Source organism: Oncorhynchus masou, chromosome 6 (genome assembly GCF_036934945.1).
Source record: "Oncorhynchus masou masou isolate Uvic2021 chromosome 6, UVic_Omas_1.1, whole genome shotgun sequence".
Lineage (NCBI taxonomy): Eukaryota > Metazoa > Chordata > Actinopteri > Salmoniformes > Salmonidae > Oncorhynchus > Oncorhynchus masou.
The window spans coordinates 4,302,874-4,327,864 of record NC_088217.1 but is presented as its reverse complement, the minus strand read 5'-3'; the positions used below and the strand labels follow the sequence as shown (position 1 = coordinate 4,327,864).

The 24,991-nt window shown below is 45.5% G+C and overlaps 1 protein-coding gene across 1 annotated transcript in view; it reads right to left on the bottom strand.

Moving 5' to 3' along the window:
* Positions 1 to 4: 4 nt before the first annotated feature.
* The window catches only part of atrip (ATR interacting protein), a 46,431-nt gene continuing 21,444 nt past the window's right edge, over positions 5 to 24,991 (bottom strand). Inside the window, exons 8-14 of the mRNA XM_064967426.1 lie at positions 24,420 to 24,965; positions 23,744 to 23,995; positions 12,726 to 12,868; positions 11,909 to 12,000; positions 9,147 to 9,233; positions 5,510 to 5,789; positions 5 to 425 (exon numbers count right to left, since the gene is read on the bottom strand). Coding sequence (XP_064823498.1) covers positions 352 to 425; positions 5,510 to 5,789; positions 9,147 to 9,233; positions 11,909 to 12,000; positions 12,726 to 12,868; positions 23,744 to 23,995; positions 24,420 to 24,965 — 1,474 coding nt within the window. The 3' untranslated portion in view covers positions 5 to 351. The remainder of the gene's footprint in view (positions 426 to 5,509; positions 5,790 to 9,146; positions 9,234 to 11,908; positions 12,001 to 12,725; positions 12,869 to 23,743; positions 23,996 to 24,419; positions 24,966 to 24,991) is intronic.

The window sequence follows — 24,991 nt, the reverse complement described above, 5'->3', positions numbered from 1 at the left end:
AAATTACAATTGTCGTTTGCAACATTGATGTTATTTAATGGATTCAAATAAAAACTCACAAAGAGCTCAGTACAGTAATCACAGAATATTTTCACATTCCAATATCAAGAACAGTCAAGCATTCGTCAGAAGAACCAACCAGATATTACCTGCGTCCCAATTAGGGCCTTTTTTCTGGGCACTACTGTAGCGCATTATATAGGGAAACTGGTCCCAGTTGGAACGCTGTACATAGTAGGGCTGGGGTCAATTCAGTTAACTTAACCATTAGTGGAGGGGGGGGATTGCAAAAACTGACCCAAGATCAGCATCTTGGGGCAACTGAACACTACTCCGGTGTAGGACAACAGGTCAGGAGCCAGTGTCTATGTCCATATCTTCAGTATCCTCAGACTCAGGACGACAAAGCTCATCCAAAGCCAATTCTAACAACACAGAAAACACAGGACACAAAGGATCATTGCAAGGAAAGAGGAGGTATTCAAAGTATAACTGGCCAGGTAAATGTGCGGTATCCACCCTCTATGACAGGGGGAGGGGGGGGTCAACTGGCCGGGGACATGTGCAGTATACACCCTCTATGACAGGGGAGGGGGGTCAACTGGCCAGGTACATGTGCAGTATCCACCCTCTATGACAGGGGGGTCAACTGGCCAGGTACATGTGCAGTATCCACCCTCTATGACAGGGGGGGGTCATCTGGCCAGGTACATGTGCAGTATCCACCCTCTATGACAGGAGGGGGGGGGGGGGGTCAACTGGCCGGGTACATGTGCAGTATCCACCCTCTATGACAGGGGGGGGGGGGGGTCAACTGGCCGGGTACATGTGCAGTATCCACCCTCTATGACAAGGGGGGGTCAAACTTTTTTTTTTAAATTACTGAATAAAAATAAACGCAACAATTTCAAAGAGTTACAGATCATATGAGGAGATCAGTCAATTGAAATGTATTCATTAGGCCCTAATCTATGGATTTCACATGACTGGGAATACAGATATGCATCTGTCGGTCACAGATCCTTTAAAAAAAAGGTAGGGGTGTGGATCAGAACCAGTCAGTATCTGGTGTGACCATTTGCCTCATGCATCACAACACATCTCCTTCACATAGAGTTGATCAGGCTGTTGGTTATGTTCTGTGGAATGTTGTCCCACTCCTCTTCAATGGATGTGCGAAGTTGTTGGATATTGGCGGGAACTGGAACGCGCTGTCGTACACGTCGATCCAGAGCATCCCAAACATGCTCAATGGGTGACATGTCTGGTGAGTATGCAGGCCATGGAAGAAGTGGGACATTCTCAGCTTCCAGGAATTGTGGACAGATCCTTGTGACATGGTGCTGTGCATTGTCCTGCTGAAACATGAGGTGACGGTGGTGGATGAATGGCACGACAATGGGCCTCAGGATCTGGTCACCGTATCTCTGCACATTCAAATTGCCATTGATAAAAAGCAATTCCGTTCGTTGTCCGAAGCTTATGCCTTCCCATACCATAACCAGGGGGCACTCTATTCACAACGTTTACACCAGAAAATGCCATACATGTGTTTGTGCGGCCGGTTGGACGTACTGCAAAATTCTCGAAAACTTTGGAGGCGGCTTATGGTAGAGAAATTAACATTTAATTATTTGACACTCGTAGACATCTCTGCAGTCAGCATGCCAATTGCACGCTCCCTCAACACTTGAGACATCTGTGGCATTGTGTTGTGTGAGAAAACGGCAAATTCTAGAGTGGCCTTTTATTGTCCCCAGCACAAGGTGCACCTGTGTCAAATCAAATTTGATTGGTCACACACGTATTCAGCAGATGTTATTGCGGTGTAGCCAAAGACTCCAACAGTGCAGTAGTATCAAACAATTGTCAACAATAGACAAATCTAAAAGTACAATGTAATTAAGAAAGAGAAAAATATTAGGATGAGCAATGTCAGAGTGGCATTGACTAAAATACAGTAAATACATATGAAATGAGTTAAGCAGTATGGAAACATTGTTATTAAAGTGACCAGTGATTCCATGTCTATGTATGTGGGGCAGCAGACTAAGGTGCAGGGTTGAGTAACTGGGTGAAGGCCGGCTAGTGGTGACTATTTAACAGTCTGAAGGCTTTGAGATAGAAGCTGTTTTTCCAGTCTCTCGGTCCCTGCTTTGATGCACCTGTATTGACCTCGCCTTCTGGATGGTAGCGGGGTGAACAGGCAGTGGCTCCAGTGGTTGATGTCCTTGATGATCTTTTTGGCCTACCCGTGACATCGGGTGCTGTAGGTGTCCTGGAGGGCAGGCACCTCTCTGGAGAGGGTGGTGCGGTCTGACCACCAACGCATCACCGGGGCACACTGCCTGCCCTCCAGGACACCTACAGCACCTGGGGGGCGGCCTGTCAGGAAGTCCAAGACCCAGTTGTACAGGGCGGGGTCGAGACCCAGGGCCCCGAGCTTAATGATGAGTTTGGAGGGTACTATGGTGTTAAATGCTGAGCTATAGTCAATGAACAGCATTCTTACATAGGTATTCCTCTTGTCCAGATGGGATAGGGCAGTGTGCAGTGTGATTGCATTGTCTGTGGATCTATCGTGGCGGTATGGAATTTTCGGTGGGTCTCGGGTGTCAAGTAAGTTAGAGGTGATGTAATCCTTGACTAGTCTCTCAAAGCACTTCATAATGACAGAAGTGAGTGCTACGGGGCGACAGTCATGTATTTCAGTTACCTTTGCTTTCTTGGTACAGGAACAGTGGTGGACATCTTGACGCAAGTGGGGACAGCAGACTGAGATTGGGAGAGATCGAATATGTCCGTAAACACTCCAGCCAGCTGGCCTGCGCATGCTCTGAGGACGCGGCTAGGGATGCCGTCTGCCTTGCGAGGGTTAAAGCGTTTAAATGTCTTACTCACGTCGACCCACAGCCTGGTAGCGGGCCACTTTGGTGGTACTGTGTTATCCCCAAAGCGGGTAAAGAAGGGGTTCAGCTTGTCTGGGAGCAAGACGTTGGTCTCCTCGACGTGATTGTCTGTAGACCCTGCCACATACGTTTCCTGTCTGATTGTCTGTAGACCCTGCCACATACGTCTGGTGTCTGGTTGTCTGTAGACCCTGCTACATACGTCTCCTGTCTGATTGTCTGGAGACCCTGCTACATACGTCTCCTGTCTGATTGTCTGTAGACCCTGCTACATACGTCTCCTGTCTGATTGTCTGGAGACCCTGCTACATACGTCTCCTGTCTGATTGTCTGTAGACCCTGCTACATACGTCTGGTGTCTGATTGTCTGTAGACCCTGCTACATACGTCTCCTGTCTGATTGTCTGTAGACCCTGCTACATACGTCTCGTGTCTGAGCCGTTGAATTGCGACTCCACTTTGTCTCTGTACTGACGTTCTGCCTGTTTGATTGCCTTTACGGAGGGAATAACTACACTGTTTGTATCTGACCATATTCCCAGTCACCTCGCCGTGGTTAAATGCGATGTTTTGCATGAATGCTGCCATCTATCCACTGTTTCTGGTTTGGGTAGGTTTTAATAGTCACCGTGGGAACAACATCCCCTATACACTTCCTGGTGAACCCAGTCACAGTGCCATATGTCAATGTTATCCCAGTCCGTGTGATCAAAACAATCTTCAAGCCTGGATTCCGATTGGTCAGACCAGCGTTGAATAGACCTTAGCACAGGTACTTCCTGTTTGAGTTCTCTTTATTTGCATTGTGTGCCCCGCCCCCAACCCCTCTTTTTACGTTGCTGCTACTCTCTGTTTATCATATATACATCGTCACTTTAACTATACATTCATGTACATACTACCTCAACTGGCCCGATCCAACCAGTGCTCCCACACATTAAATAACCGGGCAGTCTGCATTGTGTCCCACCACCCACCAACCCCTCTTTTACACTGCTGCTACTCTCTGTTTATCATATATGCATAGTCACTTTAACCATATCTACATGTACATACTACCTCAGTCAGTCTGACGAACCGGTGTCTCTATGTAGCCTCGCTACTTTTTGTCTGTATGTACATCGACATATACGCTGGCTCGGTGAGTGACTTATTAGGAAGTGCATTGGAGATGATGTTGTAACCATTGTGAGTATTAAAAACCGAGCCAGAAACCTTGGATTGACGGCAGCAAAACTGAAAGCGCAAACCAGTGTGGCGTCAGGAAAATAACCTCTCACTCAACGTCAACAAAACAAAGGAGATGATTGTGGACCTCAGGAAACAGCAGAGGGAACACCCCCCTATCCACATCGACGGGACAGTAGTGGAGAACATGGAAAGTTCCTCGGAATACACATCACGGACAAACTGAATTGGTCCACCCACACAGACAGCGTTGTGAAGAAGGCGCAACAGTGCCTCTTCAACCTCAGGAGGCTGAAGAAATTTGGCTTGTCACTTATAACCGTCAAACTTTTACAGATGCACAATCGAGAGCATCCTGGCGGGCTGTATCACCGCCTGGTACGGCAACTGCTCCGCCCACAACCGTAAGGCTCTCCAGAGGGTAGTGAGGTCTGCACAACGTATCACCGGGGACAAACTACCTGCCCTCCAGGACACCTACACCCCCCGATGTCACAGGGAGTCCATAAAGATCATCAAGGACATCTACCACCCGAGCCACTGCCTGTTCACCCCGCTATCATCCAGAAGGCGAGGTCAGTACAGGTGCATCAAAGCTGGGACCGAGAGACTGAAAAGCAGCTTCTATCTCAAGGCCATCAGACTGTTAAACAGCCACCACTAACATAGAGGGGCTGCTGCCAACATACTGACTCAAATCTCTGGCCACTTTAATAAACTGATTTAATAAAGGTATCACTAGACACCGTAAATAACACCACTTTAATAATGTTTACATATCCTACATTACTCATCTCATATGTATATACTGTATTATATACTGCATCTTGCCTATCACGCATCCATATATTTATATGTACATATTCTTATTCCATCCCTTTAGATTTGTGTGTATTAGGTAGTTGTTGTGAATTTGTTAGATTACTTGTTAGATATTGCTGCACTGTCAGAACTAGAAGCACAAGCATTTCGCTACACTCGCATTAACATCTGCTAACCATGTGTATGTGACCAATGAAATTTGATTTGATGTGAGAAATAACACACAAAAAAAACGAAATACTGTAAAGTTGCTTTAGGATCTAGAATCAGAGCTGCTGTCTGTCTGTCGGCGCCATCTTTGATCACGCGGTTTGATCAGCTTCACGATATGCCACACCTGTCAGGTGGATGGATTATCTTGGCAAAGGATAAATGCTCACTAATTTGTGCACAGAATTTTTGTACGTATGGAAAATCCCTGGGATCTTTTTTTTTTCTTCTTCAGCTCATGAAACATGGGACCAACACTTTCCATTTTGCGTTTATATTTTTATCCAGCGTATATATTTTATTTAACAAAAACCTATATAAAAAAAAAAAGATTTGTGGGGCGGATGTGGGCCGCGGGACATAGTTTGCCCACTACCTACCTTCACTCTCTGAGAGGTGGGGGATCCTCCTGAAGGTGTCTCTAATGGCAGGAATCATCTGGTCATACATGTGGAGGACAGGAAGGCAGTGCTCTGAGAAGCTACTGTTGTTGTGGAAGAGCCAGTGAAGCAGCATCAGAGCCTCCCTTAGCAGATCAACCCCAGGAGAGGAGCACCACGCTGGGCTTTGGATCGTTGCCTCGCCCCCAGGGCTCCCCTCCACTCGGCCCCGGAGGTCCAGCCACTGCCTGTGGAGTAGCACCACTGTGGTCTTCACTACCTGCGCACAGAGACAGGCAGACAACCAACGTCAGGAGATTTTTATAAATAAATCAGGGTTCCTACTCTTAGACACTTAAAAAAAATATGTCCATGTCAACAGATAAGAATTTCCATGGACAGACACTAAGTCTGAGTTGGTTGACCAACTCTCCTCTGACTATGGAATCAGAATGAATAAAATGGCGTCCCTATTCAGGTCATTATAGAGAGGTTCCAATAGTGTCCCCATTCAGGTCATTACGGTGACAGGTTCCAATAGCGTCCCCATTCAGGTCATTATAGAGAGGTTCAAATAGCGTCACCATTCAGGTCATTATAGAGAGGTTCCAATAGCGTCCCCATTCAGGTCATTATAGAGGGGTTCCAATAGCGTCCCCATTCAGGTCATTATAGAGAGGTTCCAATAGCGTCCCCATTCAGGTCATTATAGAGAGGTTCCAATAGCGTCCCCATTCAGGTCATTATAGAGAGGTTCCAATAGCGTCCCCATTCAGGTCATTATAGAGAGGTTCCAATAGCGTCCCCATTCAGGTCATTACGGTGAGAGGTTCCAATAGCGTCCCCATTCAGGTCATTATAGAGAGGTTCCAATAGCGTCCCCATTCAGGTCATTATAGAGAGGTTCCAATAGCGTCCCCATTCAGGTCATTATAGAGAGGTTCCAATAGCGTCCCCATTCAGGTCATTATAGAGGGGTTCCAATAGCGTCCCCATTCAGGTCATTATAGAGAGGTTCCAATAGCGTCCCCATTCAGGTCATTATAGAGAGGTTCCAATAGCGTCCCCATTCAGGTCATTATAGAGAGGTTCCAATAGCGTCCCCATTCAGGTCATTACGGTGAGAGGTTCCAATAGCGTCCACATTCAGGTCATTACGGTGAGAGGTTCTAATAGCGTCCCCATTCAGGCCATTACGGTGAGAGGTTCCAATAGCGTCCCCATTCAGGTCATTATAGAGTGGTTCCAATAGCGTCCCCATTCAGGTCATTACGGTGAGAGGTTCTAATAGCGTCCCCATTCAGGTCATTACGGTGAGAGGTTCCAATAGCGTCCCCATTCAGGTCATTACGGTGAGAGGTTCCAATAGCGTCCCCATTCAGGTCATTATAGAGAGGTTCCAATAGCGTCCCCATTCAGGTCATTATAGAGAGGTTCCAATAGCGTCCCCATTCAGGTCATTATAGAGAGGTTCTAATAGCGTCCCCATTCAGGCCATTATAGAGAGGTTCCAATAGCGTCCCCATTCAGGTCATTATAGAGAGGTTCTAATAGCGTCCCCATTCAGGTCATTATAGAGAGGTTCCAATAGCGTCCCCATTCAGGTCATTACGGTGAGAGGTTCCAATAGCGTCCCCATTCAGGTCATTATAGAGAGGTTCCAATAGCGTCCCCATTCAGGTCATTATAGAGAGGTTCCAATAGCGTCCCCATTCAGGTCATTATAGAGAGGTTCCAATAGCGTCCCCATTCAGGTCATTATAGAGAGGTTCCAATAGCGTCCCCATTCAGGTCATTATAGAGAGGTTCCAATAGCGTCCCCATTCAGGTCATTATAGAGAGGTTCTAATAGCGTCCCCATTCAGGTCATTATAGAGAGGTTCCAATAGCGTCCCCATTCAGGTCATTACGGTGAGAGGTTCCAATAGCGTCCCCATTCAGGTCATTATAGAGAGGTTCCAATAGCGTCCCCATTCAGGTCATTATAGAGAGGTTCCAATAGCGTCCCCATTCAGGTCATTATAGAGAGGTTCCAATAGCGTCCCCATTCAGGTCATTACGGTGAGAGGTTCCAATAGCGTCCCCATTCAGGTCATTACGGTGAGAGGTTCCAATAGCGTCCCCATTCAGGTCATTATAGAGAGGTTCTAATAGCGTCCCCATTCAGGTCATTACGGTGAGAGGTTCCAATAGCGTCCCCATTCAGGTCATTATAGAGGGGTTCCAATAGCGTCCCCATTCAGGTCATTACGGTGAGAGGTTCCAATAGCGTCCCCATTCAGGTCATTACGGTGAGAGGTTCCAATAGCGTCCCCATTCAGGTCATTATAGAGAGGTTCTAATAGCGTCCCCATTCAGGTCATTATAGAGAGGTTCTAATAGCGTCCCCATTCAGGTCATTATAGAGAGGTTCTAATAGCGTCCCCATTCAGGTCATTATAGAGAGGTTCCAATAGCTTCCCCATTCAGGTCATTATAGAGAGGTTCCAATAGCGTCCCCATTCAGGTCATTACGGTGAGAGGTTCCAATAGCGTCCCCATTCAGGTCATTACGGTGAGAGGTTCCAATAGCGTCCCCATTCAGGTCATTATAGAGAGGTTCCAATAGCGTCCCCATTCAGGTCATTATAGAGGGGTTCCAATAGCGTCCCCATTCAGGTCATTATAGAGAGGTTCCAATAGCGTCCCCATTCAGGTCATTATAGAGAGGTTCCAATAGTGTCCCCATTCAGGTCATTATAGAGAGGTTCCAATAGCGTCCCCATTCAGGTCATTATAGAGAGGTTCCAATAGCGTCCCCATTCAGGTCATTATAGAGGGGTTCCAATAGCGTCCCCATTCAGGTCATTATAGAGGGGTTCCAATAGCGTCCCCATTCAGGTCATTATAGAGAGGTTCTAATAGCGTCCCCATTCAGGTCATTATAGAGAGGTTCTAATAGTGTCCCCATTCAGGTCATTATAGAGAGGTTCCAATAGCGTCCCCATTCAGGTCATTACGGTGAGAGGTTCCAATAGCGTCCCCATTCAGGTCATTATAGAGAGGTTCCAATAGCTTCCCCATTCAGGTCATTATAGAGAGGTTCCAATAGCGTCCCCATTCAGGTCATTACGGTGAGAGGTTCCAATAGCGTCCCCATTCAGGTCATTACGGTGAGAGGTTCCAATAGCGTCCCCATTCAGGTCATTATAGAGAGGTTCCAATAGCGTCCCCATTCAGGTCATTATAGAGGGGTTCCAATAGCGTCCCCATTCAGGTCATTACGGTGAGGGGTTCCAATAGCGTCCCCATTCAGGTCATTATAGAGAGGTTCCAATAGCGTCCCCATTCAGGTCATTATAGAGAGGTTCCAATAGCGTCCCCATTCAGGTCATTATAGAGTGGTTCCAATAGCGTCCCCATTCAGGTCATTATAGAGTGGTTCCAATAGCGTCCCCATTCAGGTCATTACGGTGAGAGGTTCCAATAGCGTCCCCATTCAGGTCATTACGGTGAGAGGTTCCAATAGCGTCCCCATTCAGGTCATTATAGAGAGGTTCCAATAGCGTCCCCATTCAGGTCATTACGGTGAGAGGTTCCAATACCCCAAGCTATTTATTCTATTTCTATACCGCTGACAAACAGCTCTGCTTCTTACCTCACTGTGGCACTGACAGGACGACTCAACAAACACACTCCACGTGGAAGCTTTCCTATTGAACAGACTGGTCAGGAAACGCACCACCTGCCCATAGAGAACAGACAGCATGTATAGACAGACAGACAGCATGCATAGACAGACAGACAGCATGTATAGACAGACAGACAGCATGTATAGACAGACAGACAGCATGTATAGACAGACAGACAGCATGTATAAACAGACAGACAGCATGTATAGACAGACAGACAGACAGCATGTATAGACAGACAGACAGACAGCATGTATAGACAGACAGACAGCATGCATAGACAGACAGACAGCATGTATAGACAGACAGACAGCATGTATAGACAGACAGACAGACAGCATGTATAGACAGACAGACAGCATGCATAGACAGACAGACAGCATGTATAAACAGACAGACAGCATGTATAAACAGACAGACAGCATGTATAGACAGACAGACAGCATGTATAGACAGACAGACAGCATGTATAGACAGACAGACAGCATGCATAAACAGACAGACAGCGTGTATAAACAGACAGACAGCATGCATAGACAGACAGACAGCATGTATAGACAGACAGACAGCATGTATAAACAGACAGACAGCATGTATAAACAGACAGACAGCATGTATAAACAGACAGACAGACAGCATGTATAAACAGACAGACAGACAGCATGTATAAAAAGACAGACAGCATGTATAGACAGACAGACAGCATGTATAGACAGACAGACAGCATGTATAGACAGACAGACAGCATGCATAGACAGACAGACAGCATGTATAAACAGACAGACAGCATGTATAGACAGACAGACAGCATGTATAGACAGACAGACAGCATGTATAGACAGACAGACAGCATGTATAGACAGACAGACAGCATGCATAAACAGACAGACAGCGTGTATAAACAGACAGACAGCATGCATAGACAGACAGACAGCATGTATAGACAGACAGACAGACAGCATGTATAAACAGACAGACAGCATGTATAAACAGACAGACAGCATGTATAAACAGACAGACAGCATGTATAAACAGACAGACAGACAGCATGTATAAAAAGACAGACAGCATGTATAAACAGACAGACAGCATGTATAGACAGACAGACAGCATGTATAGACAGACAGACAGCATGTATAGACAGACAGACAGCATGTATAGACAGACAGACAGCATGTATAGACAGACAGACAGACAGCATGTATAGACAGACAGACAGCATGCATAAACAGACAGACAGCATGTATAGACAGACAGCATGTATAGACAGACAGCATGTATAGACAGACAGACAGCATGTATAGACAGACAGACAGCATGTATAGACAGACAGCATGTATAGACAGACAGACAGCATGTATAAACAGACAGACAGCATGCATAAACAGACAGGCAGCATGCATAAACAGACAGGCAGCATGCATAAACAGACAGGCAGCATGTATAAACAGACAGACTGCATGTATAAACAGACAGACAGACAGCATGTATAAACAGACAGACAGCATGCATAAACAGACAGACAGACAGCATGTATAAACAGACAGACAGACAGCATGTATAAACAGACAGACAGACAGCATGTATAAACAGACAGACAGACAGCATGTATAAACAGACAGACAGACAGCATGTATAAACAGACAGACAGACAGCATGTATAAACAGACAGACAGACAGCATGTATAAACAGACAGACAGACAGACAGCATGTATAAACAGACAGACAGACAGACAGCATGTATAAACAGACAGACAGACAGCATGTATAAACAGACAGACAGACAGCATGTATAAACAGACAGACAGACAGCATGTATAAACAGACAGACAGACAGCATGTATAAACAGACAGACAGACAGCATGTATAAACAGACAGACAGACAGCATGTATAAACAGACAGACAGACAGCATGTATAAACAGACAGACAGACAGCATGTATAAACAGACAGACAGACAGCATGTATAAACAGACAGACAGACAGCATGTATAAACAGACAGACAGACAGCATGTATAAACAGACAGACAGCATGTATAAACAGACAGACAGACAGCATGTATAAACAGACAGACAGACAGCATGTATAAACAGACAGACAGACAGCATGTATAAACAGACAGACAGACAGCATGTATAAACAGACAGACAGACAGCATGTATAAACAGACAGACAGACAGCATGTATAAACAGACAGACAGACAGCATGTATAAACAGACAGACAGACAGCATGTATAAACAGACAGACAAACAGCATGTATAAACAGACAGACAGACAGCATGTATAAACAGACAGACAGCATGTATAAACAGACAGACAGACAGCATGTATAAACAGACAGACAGACAGCATGTATAGACAGACAGAATGTATAAACAGACAGACAGACATGTATAAACAGACAGACAGCATGTATAGACAGACAGACAGCATGTATAGACAGACAGACAGCATGTATAGACAGACAGACAGCATGTATAAACAGACAGACAGCATGTATAAACAGACAGACAGCATGTATAAACAGACAGACAGCATGTATAAACAGACAGACAGACAACATGTATAAACAGACAGACAGACTGTATAAACAGACAGACAGCATGTATAAACAGACAGACAGACAGCATGTATAAACAGACAGACAGCATGTATAAACAGACAACATAGTAGTTGTGATTTTGTTCTGTTTTCAACAACAGCAGATGTGAGGTAAAGTCACCTCCACCTCCAGCTGTGACCAGTGAGAGTCTGTGACGGTCTTGTCAGGCCTGGAGGTGATGTACTGGAAAACCTTCAGTAACGGACACCAGTCTGGAGGGACGGCAATAGCATCACCACCACGTACAGAGAAATACACATTTATTAAAACGGGCTTTACATCTCTTCAATTGATTGTTCACTTATTCCAGCTCTGAAAACGTTGGTAAAGTGCATAACGTCATCTAATCAACGAATGTGAAGGAGACCCAGTCATGACAAAGAAGGCCCCTTAGTTACCTGTATGACAGCAGACGAGGCCCCCTAGTTACCTGTATGACAGCAGACGAGGCCCCCTAGTTACCTGTATGACAGCAGACGAGGCCCCCTAGTTACCTGCATGACAGCAGACGAGGCCCCCTTAGTTACCTGTCCGACAGCAGAGGAGGCCCCTTAGTTACCTGTACGACAGCAGAGGAGGCCCCTTAGTTACCTGTACGACAGCAGAGGAGGCCCCCTAGTTACCTGTACGACAGCAGAGGAGGCCCCTTAGTTACCTGTACGACAGCAGACGAGGCCCCTTAGTTACCTGTACGACAGCAGAGGAGGCCCCCTAGTTACCTGTACGACAGCAGAGGAGGCCCCCTAGTTACCTGTACGACAGCAGAGGAGGCCCCCTAGTTACCTGTACGACAGCAGAGGCCCCTTAGTTACCTGTACGACAGCAGAGGCCCCCTAGTTACCTGTACGACAGCAGAGGAGGCCCCCTAGTTACCTGTACGACAGCAGACAAGGCCCCCTAGTTACCTGTACGACAGCAGACAAGGCCCCCTAGTTACCTGTATGACAGCAGATTCTAAAAGCTAGCTCATCGCTGTGGGCCAGGCCAGCTAGTAGGGAGACAGACAGAGACAGGGTCTGGTAGGACGAGTCTAGAGACAGGCAGCGAGACAGAGCCGGACTGGACACAACACACTGGAACCTGCAAGGAGGCAATACAAAACATGACATAAGTGAACATAGTAGGCTCGTGGCCAATCCTCAAAAAGGGCTTTAGTATTTGAGCTACCCTGAGCCGTGGTAGAACAAAACACAACCGTGTTTTTCCACATCTCTAATGTCTCCCATTTAATACATGGATTGTTGTGGACATTTTTTAAAATTTACTACAAAAATTGGTAATTTGATAGATATTGAGACACTCCCCCTAAACTCAAAACATGAGTGGAGAGTTTTAAAGTTCCTCGGCGAACACGTCACAGACAAACTGAAATGGTCCACCCACACAGACAGTGTGGTGAAGAAGGTGCAACAGCGACTCTTCAACCTTAGAAGGCTGAAGAAATTCGGCTTGTCACCTAAAACCCTGGCAAACTTTTACAGATGCACAATTGAGAGCTTCCTGTCGGGCTGTATCACCGCCTGGTACGGCAACTGCTCCGCCCTCAACCGTAAGGCTCTCCAGAGGGTGGTGTGGTCTGCACAACGCATCACCGGGGGCAAACTACCTGCCCTCCAGGACATCTACACCACCCGATATCACAGGAAGGCCAAAAAGATCATCACGGACAACAACCACCCGAGCCACTGCCTGTTCACCCCGCTATCATCCAGAAGGCGAGGTCAGTACAGGTGCATCAAAGCTGGGACCGAGAGACTGAAAAGCAGCTTCTATCTCAAGGCCATCAGACTGTTAAACAGCCACCACTAACATTGAGTGGCTGCTGCCTAACATAGAGACTCACTAGTCACTTTAAACAACGGTACTTTAATCATGTTTACATATCTTGCATTACTAATCTCATTTGTATATACTGTATCTTATACCATGTATACCATCTTGTCTATGCCGCTCGGCCATATTCAGTACATATTCTTATTCCATCCCTTTAGATTTGTGTGCATTAGGTAGTTGTTGGGGACTTGTTAGATTACTTGTTGGTTATTACTGTACTGTCGGGAACTAGAAGCACAAGCATTTTGCTACATTCGCAATAACATCTGCTAACCATGTGTATGTGACCAATAACATCTGCTAACCATGTGTATGTGACCAATAACATCTGCTAACCATGTGTATGTGACCAATAACATCTGCTAACCATGTGTATGTGACAAATAACATCTGCTAACCATGTGACCAATAACATCTGCTAACCATGTGACCAATAACATCTGCTAACCATGTGACCAATAACATCTGCTAACCATGTGACCAATAACATCTGCTAACCATGTGACCAATAACATCTGCTAACCATGTGTATGTGACCAAAAACATCTGCTAACCATGTGTACAGTATGTGACCAATAACATCTGCTAACCATGTGTATGTGACCAAAAACATCTGTTAACCATGTGTACGTGACCAAAAACATCTGTTAACCATGTGTACGTGACCAATAACATCTGCTAGCCATGTGTATGTGACCAATAACATCTGCTAGCCATGTGTATGTGACCAATAACATCTGCTAACCATGTGACCAAAAACATCTGCTAGCCATGTGTATGTGACCAATAACATCTGCTAGCCATGTGTATGTGACCAATAACATCTGCTAACCATGTGACCAATAACATCTGCTAACCATGTGACCAATAACATCTGCTACCATGTGACCAATAACATCTGCTAACCATGTGTACGTGACCAATAAAATTTTATTTGACATGCAAAATAATGTCTGGTTGGATGAGGAATGGGCCACATAAGCTCATGAACCCAATATTGCAAGATCTGATAAACAGCGAAAATGTTGAATAGAAGTAGTTAATTGTCTACGCTACACAAACAGACAGCACGAGAATATCTTACTGCATCTAGTTAATATTGACCTGTAAACACAGAGATGCAATAGGAGGAAATATTAACTATGGAGATTTATGATCAGTGTAAGCTTGACTTTTTTGGAAGCTAATTAACAGGCAACTTTCCAAGTCAAATCTTTCCGTCATTCACTGCTATATTTTTTAATTTTTACGCGTTTTATGATGTGGCTATTAATCTAAAAACCATCTCCAAGAAAAACAAGAGAAAACTATCGATTATTTTCAGTCAAATGTTTCTCTGTAGATTTTATATGTTCAACCTCTTGCAATTACGTTAGGGTGCGCCCCTAAGACTTGACTTCAAATCGGAGAAGACTGGTGGGAGGAGCTAGAGGAGGGCCGGTTCATTCTGTTGGTTGGAATGAAACCGATGGTATCAAACACAAACATTCTGTATGGAACACACGTTAGACTCCTATCCATTGATTCCATTCCAGCCATTACAATGAACCCGTCCTCCTGTAGGTCCTCCCACCAGCCTCCTCTGCTCTAAATCCATTATGGCATCCAAAATCCAATATGGCTGCCGAAATACCATAACCTGTTAGAGCTAGGGCTACTTTTTTCAACATTTTGTTAAAAATATCGCAACATTTCAACATCCTGCTACTCATGCCAGGAATATAGTATATGCATATGATTAGTATGTGTGGATAGAAAACACTCTGAAGTTTCTAAAACTGGTTAAACCACGGCTGTGACTATAACAGAACGTGTGTCTCGGGGAAAACCCCAAGGAAAACTGATCACCCAAAATAAAAAAAATATCAATGCGTCAGTTGCCTGTATTGTCTATGGGAAGAGAAAATAGATGGCTCCCAGTTGACAATTCCTACAGCTTCCACACGATGTCTCCAGTCTTGGCAATTGGTGTGACGTTATTCCTTGGTTCAACGAAGAAGAGGCACTTCCTGTCATCACTGCATCACAAAGGAAGTTTTGGTCGAGAGAATATCGAGAGAGAATATCGACCATCGTCTGAAGACTTAATGCTATTGAATACAGATCGCCCGTGATGAATTCGATCGCGTATTAACGTTTACTAATACCTAAAGTTGGATTACAAAAGTTTTTTGAAGTGTTTTGTCAAAGTTTATAGGCAACTTTTTTTATTTAAAAAAATAACGTTGCGTTTAAAAACTGTGTTTTTCCTGGATCTGACGGTCTTCATAAATGGACATTTTGGGTATACAAGGACCGATTTAATCGAAAAAAAGACCCAATTGTGATGTTTATGGGACATATAGGAGTGCCAACAAAGAAGCTCGTCAAAGGTAATGAATGTTTTATATTTTATTTCTGCGTTTTGTGTAGCGCCGGCTACGCGAATTCCTTTGTTTACGTTCCCTTCTGGTATTTCGGGGTGTTGCATGCTATCAGATAATAGCTTCTCATGCTTTCGCCGAAAAGCATTTTAAAAATCTGACTTGTTGGCTAGATTCACAACGAGTGTAGCTTCAATTGAGTACCCTGCATGTGAGTTTTAATGAACGTTTGAGTTTTAACGAGTGCTATTAGCATTTGGCGTAGCGCATTTGCATTTATTGTTGGCAAGGTGGGACGCTAGCGCGCCGGGTTGCCGAGAGAGGTTAAAGGGTGTATTCTTTGTTGTTGTTTCAGACATTATTTGCTCAGAAGATGTATTGTATTATTACCTACAGCAGGAAAGAACGTTTGGATAATAGATTGGCGGTCACAAGAAATCCTTTGTTTGAACTTCCCGAGGCAGCTCTATTCATCCTGAGGGGCTGCATCAAAACACCGGAGAAGAGGTAGAAGGAGTTGGCCCAAGTCACTCAGGCGGCGTGCATACCATCCACCCCTTCAGAGAATTATTACCCGGTAACGTTTAGTCCCTGGACAATAAAGTAGACGAGCTCAGGGCGAGGATCTCCTTCCAGATTTTTGCTCTCATTCTTCGTGGTTGATGTGTTTAAGTCATTTAAGCGTGTTAACCCGCGCAAGGCTGCCGGCCCAGAATGGCATCCCAAGCCTCATACTCAGAGACCAGCATGCTGGAGTGTTTACAGACGTATTCAATCTCTCCCTATTCAGTCGGTTGTACCTTCAAGATGTTCAAGGTCATTGTTCCTGTACCCAAGAAAGTAAAGGTAACTGAACTAAATTACTTTCGCCCCATAGCATTCACTTCTGTCATCCTGAAGTGCTTTGAGAATCTAGTTAAGAATCATATCACCTCCACCATACCCAACACCCTAAACTCATTACAATTTGTATACCGCCCCAACAGATCCACGGACGACGCAATTGCCACACTGCCCTTTCCCACCTGGACAAGAGAAATACCTATGTAAGAATGCTGTTCATTGACAACAGCAGCTCAGCCTTAGTACACTCCAAGCTGATCATTAAGCTCGGGGCCCTGGGTCTGATCGACCAATTAAACGGCGTCGTGACAATCGGTCACCGGCCTTTTTGGACGCCGCTTATGGCTGATTACATTGCAATCCACAGGAAACGGCGTGGCAGGCTGACCACCTGTTACGCAAGTGCAGCGCCGAAAAGGACCTTGTGGATGCAAGGAGCCGAGGTAAGTTGTTAGCTAGCATTAAACTTAACTTGTAAAAAACATTCAATCTTAACATAATCACTAGTTAACTACACATGGTTGATGATATTACTAGGTTAACTTCTTATGGCTGGGGGGCAGTATTGAGGAGCTTGGATGAATAGGTGCCCATTGTAAACGGCCAGCTCCTCAGTCTCAGTTGCTAATATATGCATATTATTATTAGTATTGGATAGAAAACACTCTAAAGTTTCCAAAACTGTCAAAATATTGTCTGTGAATATAACAGAACTGATATTGCAGGCGAAACCCTGGAGAAAATCAAACCAGGAAGTGGCTTCTATTTTGAAAACTCCATGTTCCATAGCCTGCCTTTGCTCCATTTAACCATGTGTATGTTGTTAAAGTTTAGTTTGAAAAACCATGTGTATGTGTATAAGTTTATTTTGAAAAATAAGCGAGAAAGATAACATCAAGTAATTGTATGGCCGGGTGCCAGCAGCGTTTTGTATGCGCAACAGAGATTGGGCAGCCATTGCCTTCCCTCTCCTACTGAAAAAGCAGTTGCGGTTGATATATTATCGATTATATATTTTAAAAACAACCTGAGGATTGATTATAAAAAACGTTTGACATTTTTCTGTGGACATTACGGATACTATTTGGAATTCTGCGTTGTCGTGACCCTCTTTCCTGTGGATTTCTGAACAAAACGCACCAAACAAACGGAGGTATTTTGGATTTAAAAAATCATCTTTATGGAACAAAAGGAACATTTATTGTGTAACTGGGAGTCTTGTGAGTGAAAACATCCAAAGATCAAAGGTAAATTATTAATTTGATTGCTTTTCTGATTTTCGTGACCAAGCTACTTTGATGCTAGGTGTTCATAATGTTTTGTCGAGCGATCAATAAACTTCCACAAACACATGGATTGCTTTCGCTATAAAGCATATTTTCAAAATCTGACACGAGAGCTGGATTAACAAAAGGCTAAGCTGTGTTTTGCTATATTGCACTTGTGATTTCATGAATATAAATATTTTTAGTAATGGATTGCAGCCATAAGAAGTTAACTGGCTTGTCCTGCGTTGCATATAATCAATGTGGTGCCTGTTAATTTATCATCGAATCACAGCCTACTTCAACTTCGCCAAACGGGGGATGATTTAACAAAAGTGCGTTCGTGGAAAAAATCACAATCGTTGCTCAAATGTACTTAACCATAAACATCAATGCCTTTCTTAAAATCAATACACAGAAGTATATATATATTTTTTTAAACCTGCATATTTAATTCATGTTAGCAGGCAATATTAACTAGGGAAATTGTGTCACTTCTCGTGTTCAGGGATATGCAACAGTTTGAGCCGCATGGCTCGTTGCGAACTGCGAACTAATTTGACAGAATTTTACATAATTATGACATAACATTGAAGGTTGTGCAATGTAACAGCAATATTTAGACTTAGTGTTGCCACCCGTTCGATAAAATAAGTAACGGTTCCGTATTTCACTGAAAGAATAAACTTTTAGTTTTCAAAATGATAGTTTCCGGATTTGGCCATATTAATGGCCTACGGCTCTTATTTCTTAGTATTAGCTACCAATTAGTATTTGGTAGCATTGCCTTTAAATTGTTTAACTTGGGTCAAACCTTTCGGGTAGTCTTCCACAAGCTACCCACAATAAGTTGGGTGAATTTTGGCCTACCTGGTTAAATAAAGGTGAAATAAAACATAAATAAATGGGTCTCGTTGGTATGCAAGCTGCATCTGCTGAGTGCCTGCACCCAACTGAAACTGATCACCACACAGCCCCAATACCCTGCCAGTCATACAGGAAGTATACTGCCCTTGTTGCTGTAGCTTGCCCAGAACTACTGTTATCTGTGTAACCTGGTCAGGCCCCAGAACTACAACCACTACTGTTAGCTGTTTAACCTGGTCAGGTCCCAGAACTACAACCACTACTGTTAGCTGTGTAACCTGGTCAGGTCCCAGAACTACAACCACTACTGTTAGCTGTTTAACCTGGTCAGGCCCCAGAACTACAACCACTACTGTTAGCTGTTTAACCTGGTCAGGCCCCAACCACTACTGTTATCTGTGTAACCTGGTCAGGCCCCAGAACTACAACCACTACTGTTATCTGTTTAACCTGGTCAGGCCCCAGAACTACAACCACTACTGTTAGCTGTGTAACCTGGTCAGGTCCCAGAACTACAACCACTACTGTTAGCTGTGTAACCTGGTCAGGTCCCAGAACTACAACCACTACTGTTAGCTGTGTAACCTGGTCAGGCCCCAACCACTACTGTTATCTGTGTAACCTGGTCAGGCCCCAGAACTACAACCACTACTGTTATCTGTGTAACCTGGTCAGGCCCCAGAACTACAACCACTACTGTTAGCTGTTTAACCTGGTCAGGCCCCAGAACTACAACCACTACTGTTATCTGTGTAACCTGGTCAGGCCCCAGAACTACAACCACTACTGTTAGCTGTGTAACCTGGTCAGGCCCCAGAACTACAACCACTACTGTTATCTGTTTAACCTGGTCAGGCCCCAGAACTACAACCACTACTGTTATCTGTGTAACCTGGTCAGGCCCCAGAACTACAACCACTACTGTTATCTGTGTAACCTGGTCAGGCCCCAACCACTACTGTTAGCTGTGTAACCTGGTCAGGCCCCAGAACTACAACCACTACTGTTAGCTGTTTAACCTGGTCAGGCCCCAGAACTACAACCACTACTGTTATCTGTGTAACCTGGTCAGGCCCCAGAACTACAACCACTACTGTTAGCTGTTTAACCTGGTCAGACCCCAGAACTACAACCACTACTGTTATCTGTGTAACCTGGACAGGTCCCAGAACTACAACCACTACTGTTAGCTGTGTAACCTGGTCAGGCCCCAGAACTACAACCACTACTGTTAGCTGTGTAACCTGGTCAGGCCCCAACCACTACTGTTATCTGTGTAACCTGGTCAGGCCCCAGAACTACAACCACTACTGTTATCTGTGAAACCTGGTCAGGCCCCAGAACTACAACCACTACTGTTATCTGTGTAACCTGGTCAGGCCCCAACCACTACTGTTAGCTGTGTAACCTGGTCAGGCCCCAGAACTATAACCACTACTGTTAGCTGTTTAACCTGGCCAGGCCCCAGAACTACAACCACTACTGTTATCTGTGTAATCTGGTCAGGTCCCAGAACTACAACCACTACTGTTATCTGTGTAACCTGGTCAGGCCCCAACCACTACTGTTAGCTGTGTAATCTGGTCAGGTCCCAGAACTACAACCACTACTGTTAGCTGTTTAACCTGGTCAGGCCCCAGAACTACAACCACTACTGTTATCTGTGTAACCTGGTCAGGCCCCAGAACTACAACCACTACTGTTATCTGTGTAACCTGGTCAGGCCCCAGAACTACAACCACTACTGTTATCTGTGTAACCTGGTCAGGCCCCAACCACTACTGTTATCTGTGTAACCTGGTCAGGTCCCAGAACTGCAAACACTACTGGCTACTTTGTCTCCTCAGCCTGTTAGGACACACTCATGTCCTGGTCACCCCAGAGACCTTGTCCACTTAATTTCAGTGGGTGAAAGAGGGGGCATGTCATAGTTGTACATATACGCTGCCAGAGTGGCTGGCTGTTGTGTTACAGGTTGTTTTCCTGTACCTTGGTTACTCTACTATGTGCTTGTGTTGTGAACAACATGAACAGCTACTTGGCTTCATCTACTTCAACAGAGGCACGGCAGTGCTAGTCCTAGTTATATCGAGAGATGTATTAAAATTATTTTAAAGACTAAATACTAAATAAACCAGGACAACTGGGGCGGCAGGGTAGCCTAGTGGTTAGAGCGTTGGACTAGTAACCGGAAGGTTGCAAGTTCAAACCCCCGAGCTGACAAGGTACATATATGTCGTTCTGCCCCTGAACAGGCAGTTAACCCACTGTTCCTAGGCCGTCATTGAAAATAAGAATTTGTTCTTAACTGACTTGCCTAGTAAAATGAAGGTAAAATAAAATAACAGGTGATTTTGACTTCCATGAAATGGTATTATGGCAGCCATATTGGATTTGAGGTAAAAATCCAGGGTGGCCCCAGACATCATCTGTGGTGGCCCCAGACATCATCTGTGGTGGCCCCAGACATCATCTGTGGTGGCCCCAGACATCATCTGTGGTGGCCCCAGACATCATCTGTGGTGGCCCCAGACATCATCTGTGGTGGCCCCAAACATCATCTGTGGTGGCCCCAAACATCATCTGTGGTGGCCCCAAACATCATCTGTGGTGGCCCCAAAAATCATCTGTGGTGGCCCCAAACATCATCTGTGGATCTGTGGTGGCCCCAAACATCATCTGTGGTGGCCTCCTGATTAAATTACAAGAGTAGCGGTTAAAGATACAAAATCCCTTCAAGGAACCTTGAAGTGTCATTTTGACGTCTGAGCCCACTTGTTTTCCTTAGAGCCGATTACAATACAACAACATCACCTGTATGTATTGTTGTAGGACCATAACAGCATGAATGAGAGCACATGTGACTTGGAAAGTTGTCTATTAATCCGCTACCAAAATATTAATAGATGACATTTCCACCTATTGGATTTATATTTCCTAGATGCATTAAGATATTCTCACGCTGTTTGTTTGAGTAGCGCAGGCAATGGACTAGTTTTATTCAAATTTGAACAATATTAGATGGCACTGTGATAGACTGCATCCAATTTGCTGAGTAGAGCGTTGGGGGCTATTTTGTAAATTACATCGCCAAAGTCGAGGATCGGAAGGATAGTCAGTTTAACGAGTTTTAAGTTCGTGGCCCACTCCTCATCCAGCCAGGCATTATTCTGCATTTTGAGTTTAGGGGTGGGGGGGGGGGGGGGGGGGGGGGTGTTACTATATCTATACATTTAACCACTTAAAAAAAAATAATAATATTATTATTATTATTATTATTATATATATATATATTTATTTTTTACCCAATTTTGTGTTAACCAATTGCTAGTTACAGTCTTGTTTCATCGCTGCAACTCCCGTACGGACTCGGGAGAGGCGAATGTCGAGAGCCGTGCTTCTAGATACAATGCCTGTTTAACCCGGAAGCACCAATGTGTCAAAGGAAACACCGTACACCTGGCGACCATGTCAGTTTGCACAGAGGAAACACCTGGCGACCATGTCAGTTTGCACAGAGGAAACACCTGGCAACCATGTCAGTTTGCACAGAGGAAACATCTGGCGACCATGTCAGTTTGCACAGAGGAAACACCTGGCGACCATGTCAGTTTGCACAGAGGAAACATCTGGCGACCATGTCAGTTTGCACAGAGGAAACATCTGGCGACCATGTCAGTTTGCACAGAGGAAACACCTGGCGACCATGTCAGTTTGCACAGAGGAAACACCTGGCGACCATGTCAGTTTGCACAGAGGAAACATCTGGCGACCATGTCAGTTTGCACAGAGGAAACACCTGGCGACCATGTCAGTTTGCACAGAGGAAACACCTGGCGACCATGTCAGCTTGCACAGAGGAAACATCTGGCGACCATGTCAGCTTGCACAGAGGAAACACCTGGCGACCATGTCAGCTTGCACAGAGGAAACATCTGGCGACCATGTCAGTTTGCAGAGGAAACATCTGGCAACCATGTCAGTTTGCACAGAGGAAACATCTGGCGACCATGTCAGTTTGCACAGAGGAAACATCTGGCGACCATGTCAGTTTGCACAGAGGAAACACCTGGCGACCATGTCAGTTTGCACAGAGGAAACATCTGGCGACCATGTCAGCTTGCACAGAGGAAACACCTGGCGACCATGTCAGTTTGCACAGAGGAAACACCTGGCGACCATGTCAGTTTGCACAGAGGAAACATCTGGCGACCATGTCAGTTTGCACAGAGGAAACATCTGGCGACCATGTCAGTTTGCACAGAGGAAACACCTGGCGACCATGTCAGTTTGCACAGAGGAAACATCTGGCGACCATGTCAGTTTGCACAGAGGAAACATCTGGCGACCATGTCAGTTTGCACAGAGGAAACATCTGGCGACCATGTCAGTTTGCACAGAGGAAACACCTGGCGACCATGTCAGTTTGCACAGAGGAAACATCTGGCGACCATGTCAGTTTGCACAGAGGAAACACCTGGCGACCATGTCAGTTTGCACAGAGGAAACACCTGGCGACCATGTCAGCTTGCACTGAGGAAACCCCTGGCGACCATGTCAGCTTGCACTGCGCACGGCCCGAGAGCAGTCTTACTTGCTTATATAAGAAGAAGATTAACTAAACTAGACACTCAATGTCGTTTCTTTTCTGCATTAAAGAGAACGCATCCAAAATGGCACCCTATTCCCTACATAGTGCACTACTTTGAACCAGGGCTCGGGTCCAAAGTAGTGCACTATATATAGGGGATAGGGTGCCATTTGGGTAGAATCTAAGGGCTTGCCTGGACAGCTGCCGCTCCTGTGCTCTCTCCAGCAGCATGTTGAGAGTCGTCAGACTGCTGGGCACCAGGGCCTCCCTCTGAAAAGCGCTGGTGGAGAAGGAGGGGTCTGACAGCTGGAGGAGCTTCCTGAGGAGAGGATGGAGGGCCGGACCCTCTCTGGTGCCATCCACTGGGGTCTCAGAGGTTCTAGAAGTCCCAGGCTGGATGGAGGTGTCAGGCAGCAGGGGGGCCAGGCCTGACGCCAGGATGGGCCTGTTGGTCAATCAAAATAATTAATTTAGCCAGGATCGTCCACTCAGTAACACTAGCTACTGTTTTCCAGGGAGTCCTTGGATCCATAGAATCAATTAAACAAAATATAGCCTAGTGAATACAAAATAAAAACTTCCCTTAAAAGGACATAAATACATCGAACACAGATTAGAGACTGGGAGGCAAACATTTAGTGATGGTTCAGCCCTGCGGCCTTTCTCATGACCGATACAATGAAATGCTTCAAACACGCAAAAAAGATCAAGCCCTTTAAAACCTGAATGTGTATCGTATGTATTATAGCATGTTGCACACATTCAGCCTGCCGACCGTAGCTCAACGCGCTGCTTATCTGTTGTGTTTTTAAAAAGTGGCGTATTGAATTTCCTCATTCGGGACATTAAAATGTTCAAATCATACATACCCGTGTCTAGTGTTACCCTGTGGAGGGCTCTCCTCTGCTCCAGGCGTTAGGGCCAGCAGGGTGTTCACGACCTCAGAGCTCTGGGCCACAGTATGATGCAGGGCCTTCAGGGCTGCCAGGGCAAACTCCTCCTGACTGCCTAGGGAATCCTCCACGCTGGAGGCCAGGCTGCCGTCCGACGACCCAGACAGAGAGCTCCCTCTCAGGGTCCTCTTACCAGACCCTGTCCCTGAGCCGTCCAGGGCGATAGCCTCCAGACTCTGGCAGAACAGGCCGATGTGGTAGTCGAGGAGAGGGAGGAGGTGGACAGCACCAGGACAGGACCTGGTATTGTTTTTCAGGGCAGAGGCAGAGTGGGAAGGGTTCTGGTTGGGCGGGTCCTCAGGAGGCAAGGCAGTGTGGTGGCTGGGTAGGGCCATCATGTTGAGGCCAGACAGGGCCAGATTCTGGTAGTGTTTGAAGCGTGGCTGCTGACTGTGGGGCTTGTTGTGGTGGGGAACAAGCCTGGGTTCTGTCGAGGAGGAACTGGAGCCAACCGAAGACCCTCTGTAAGGGTGGACACAGTGTTAAAT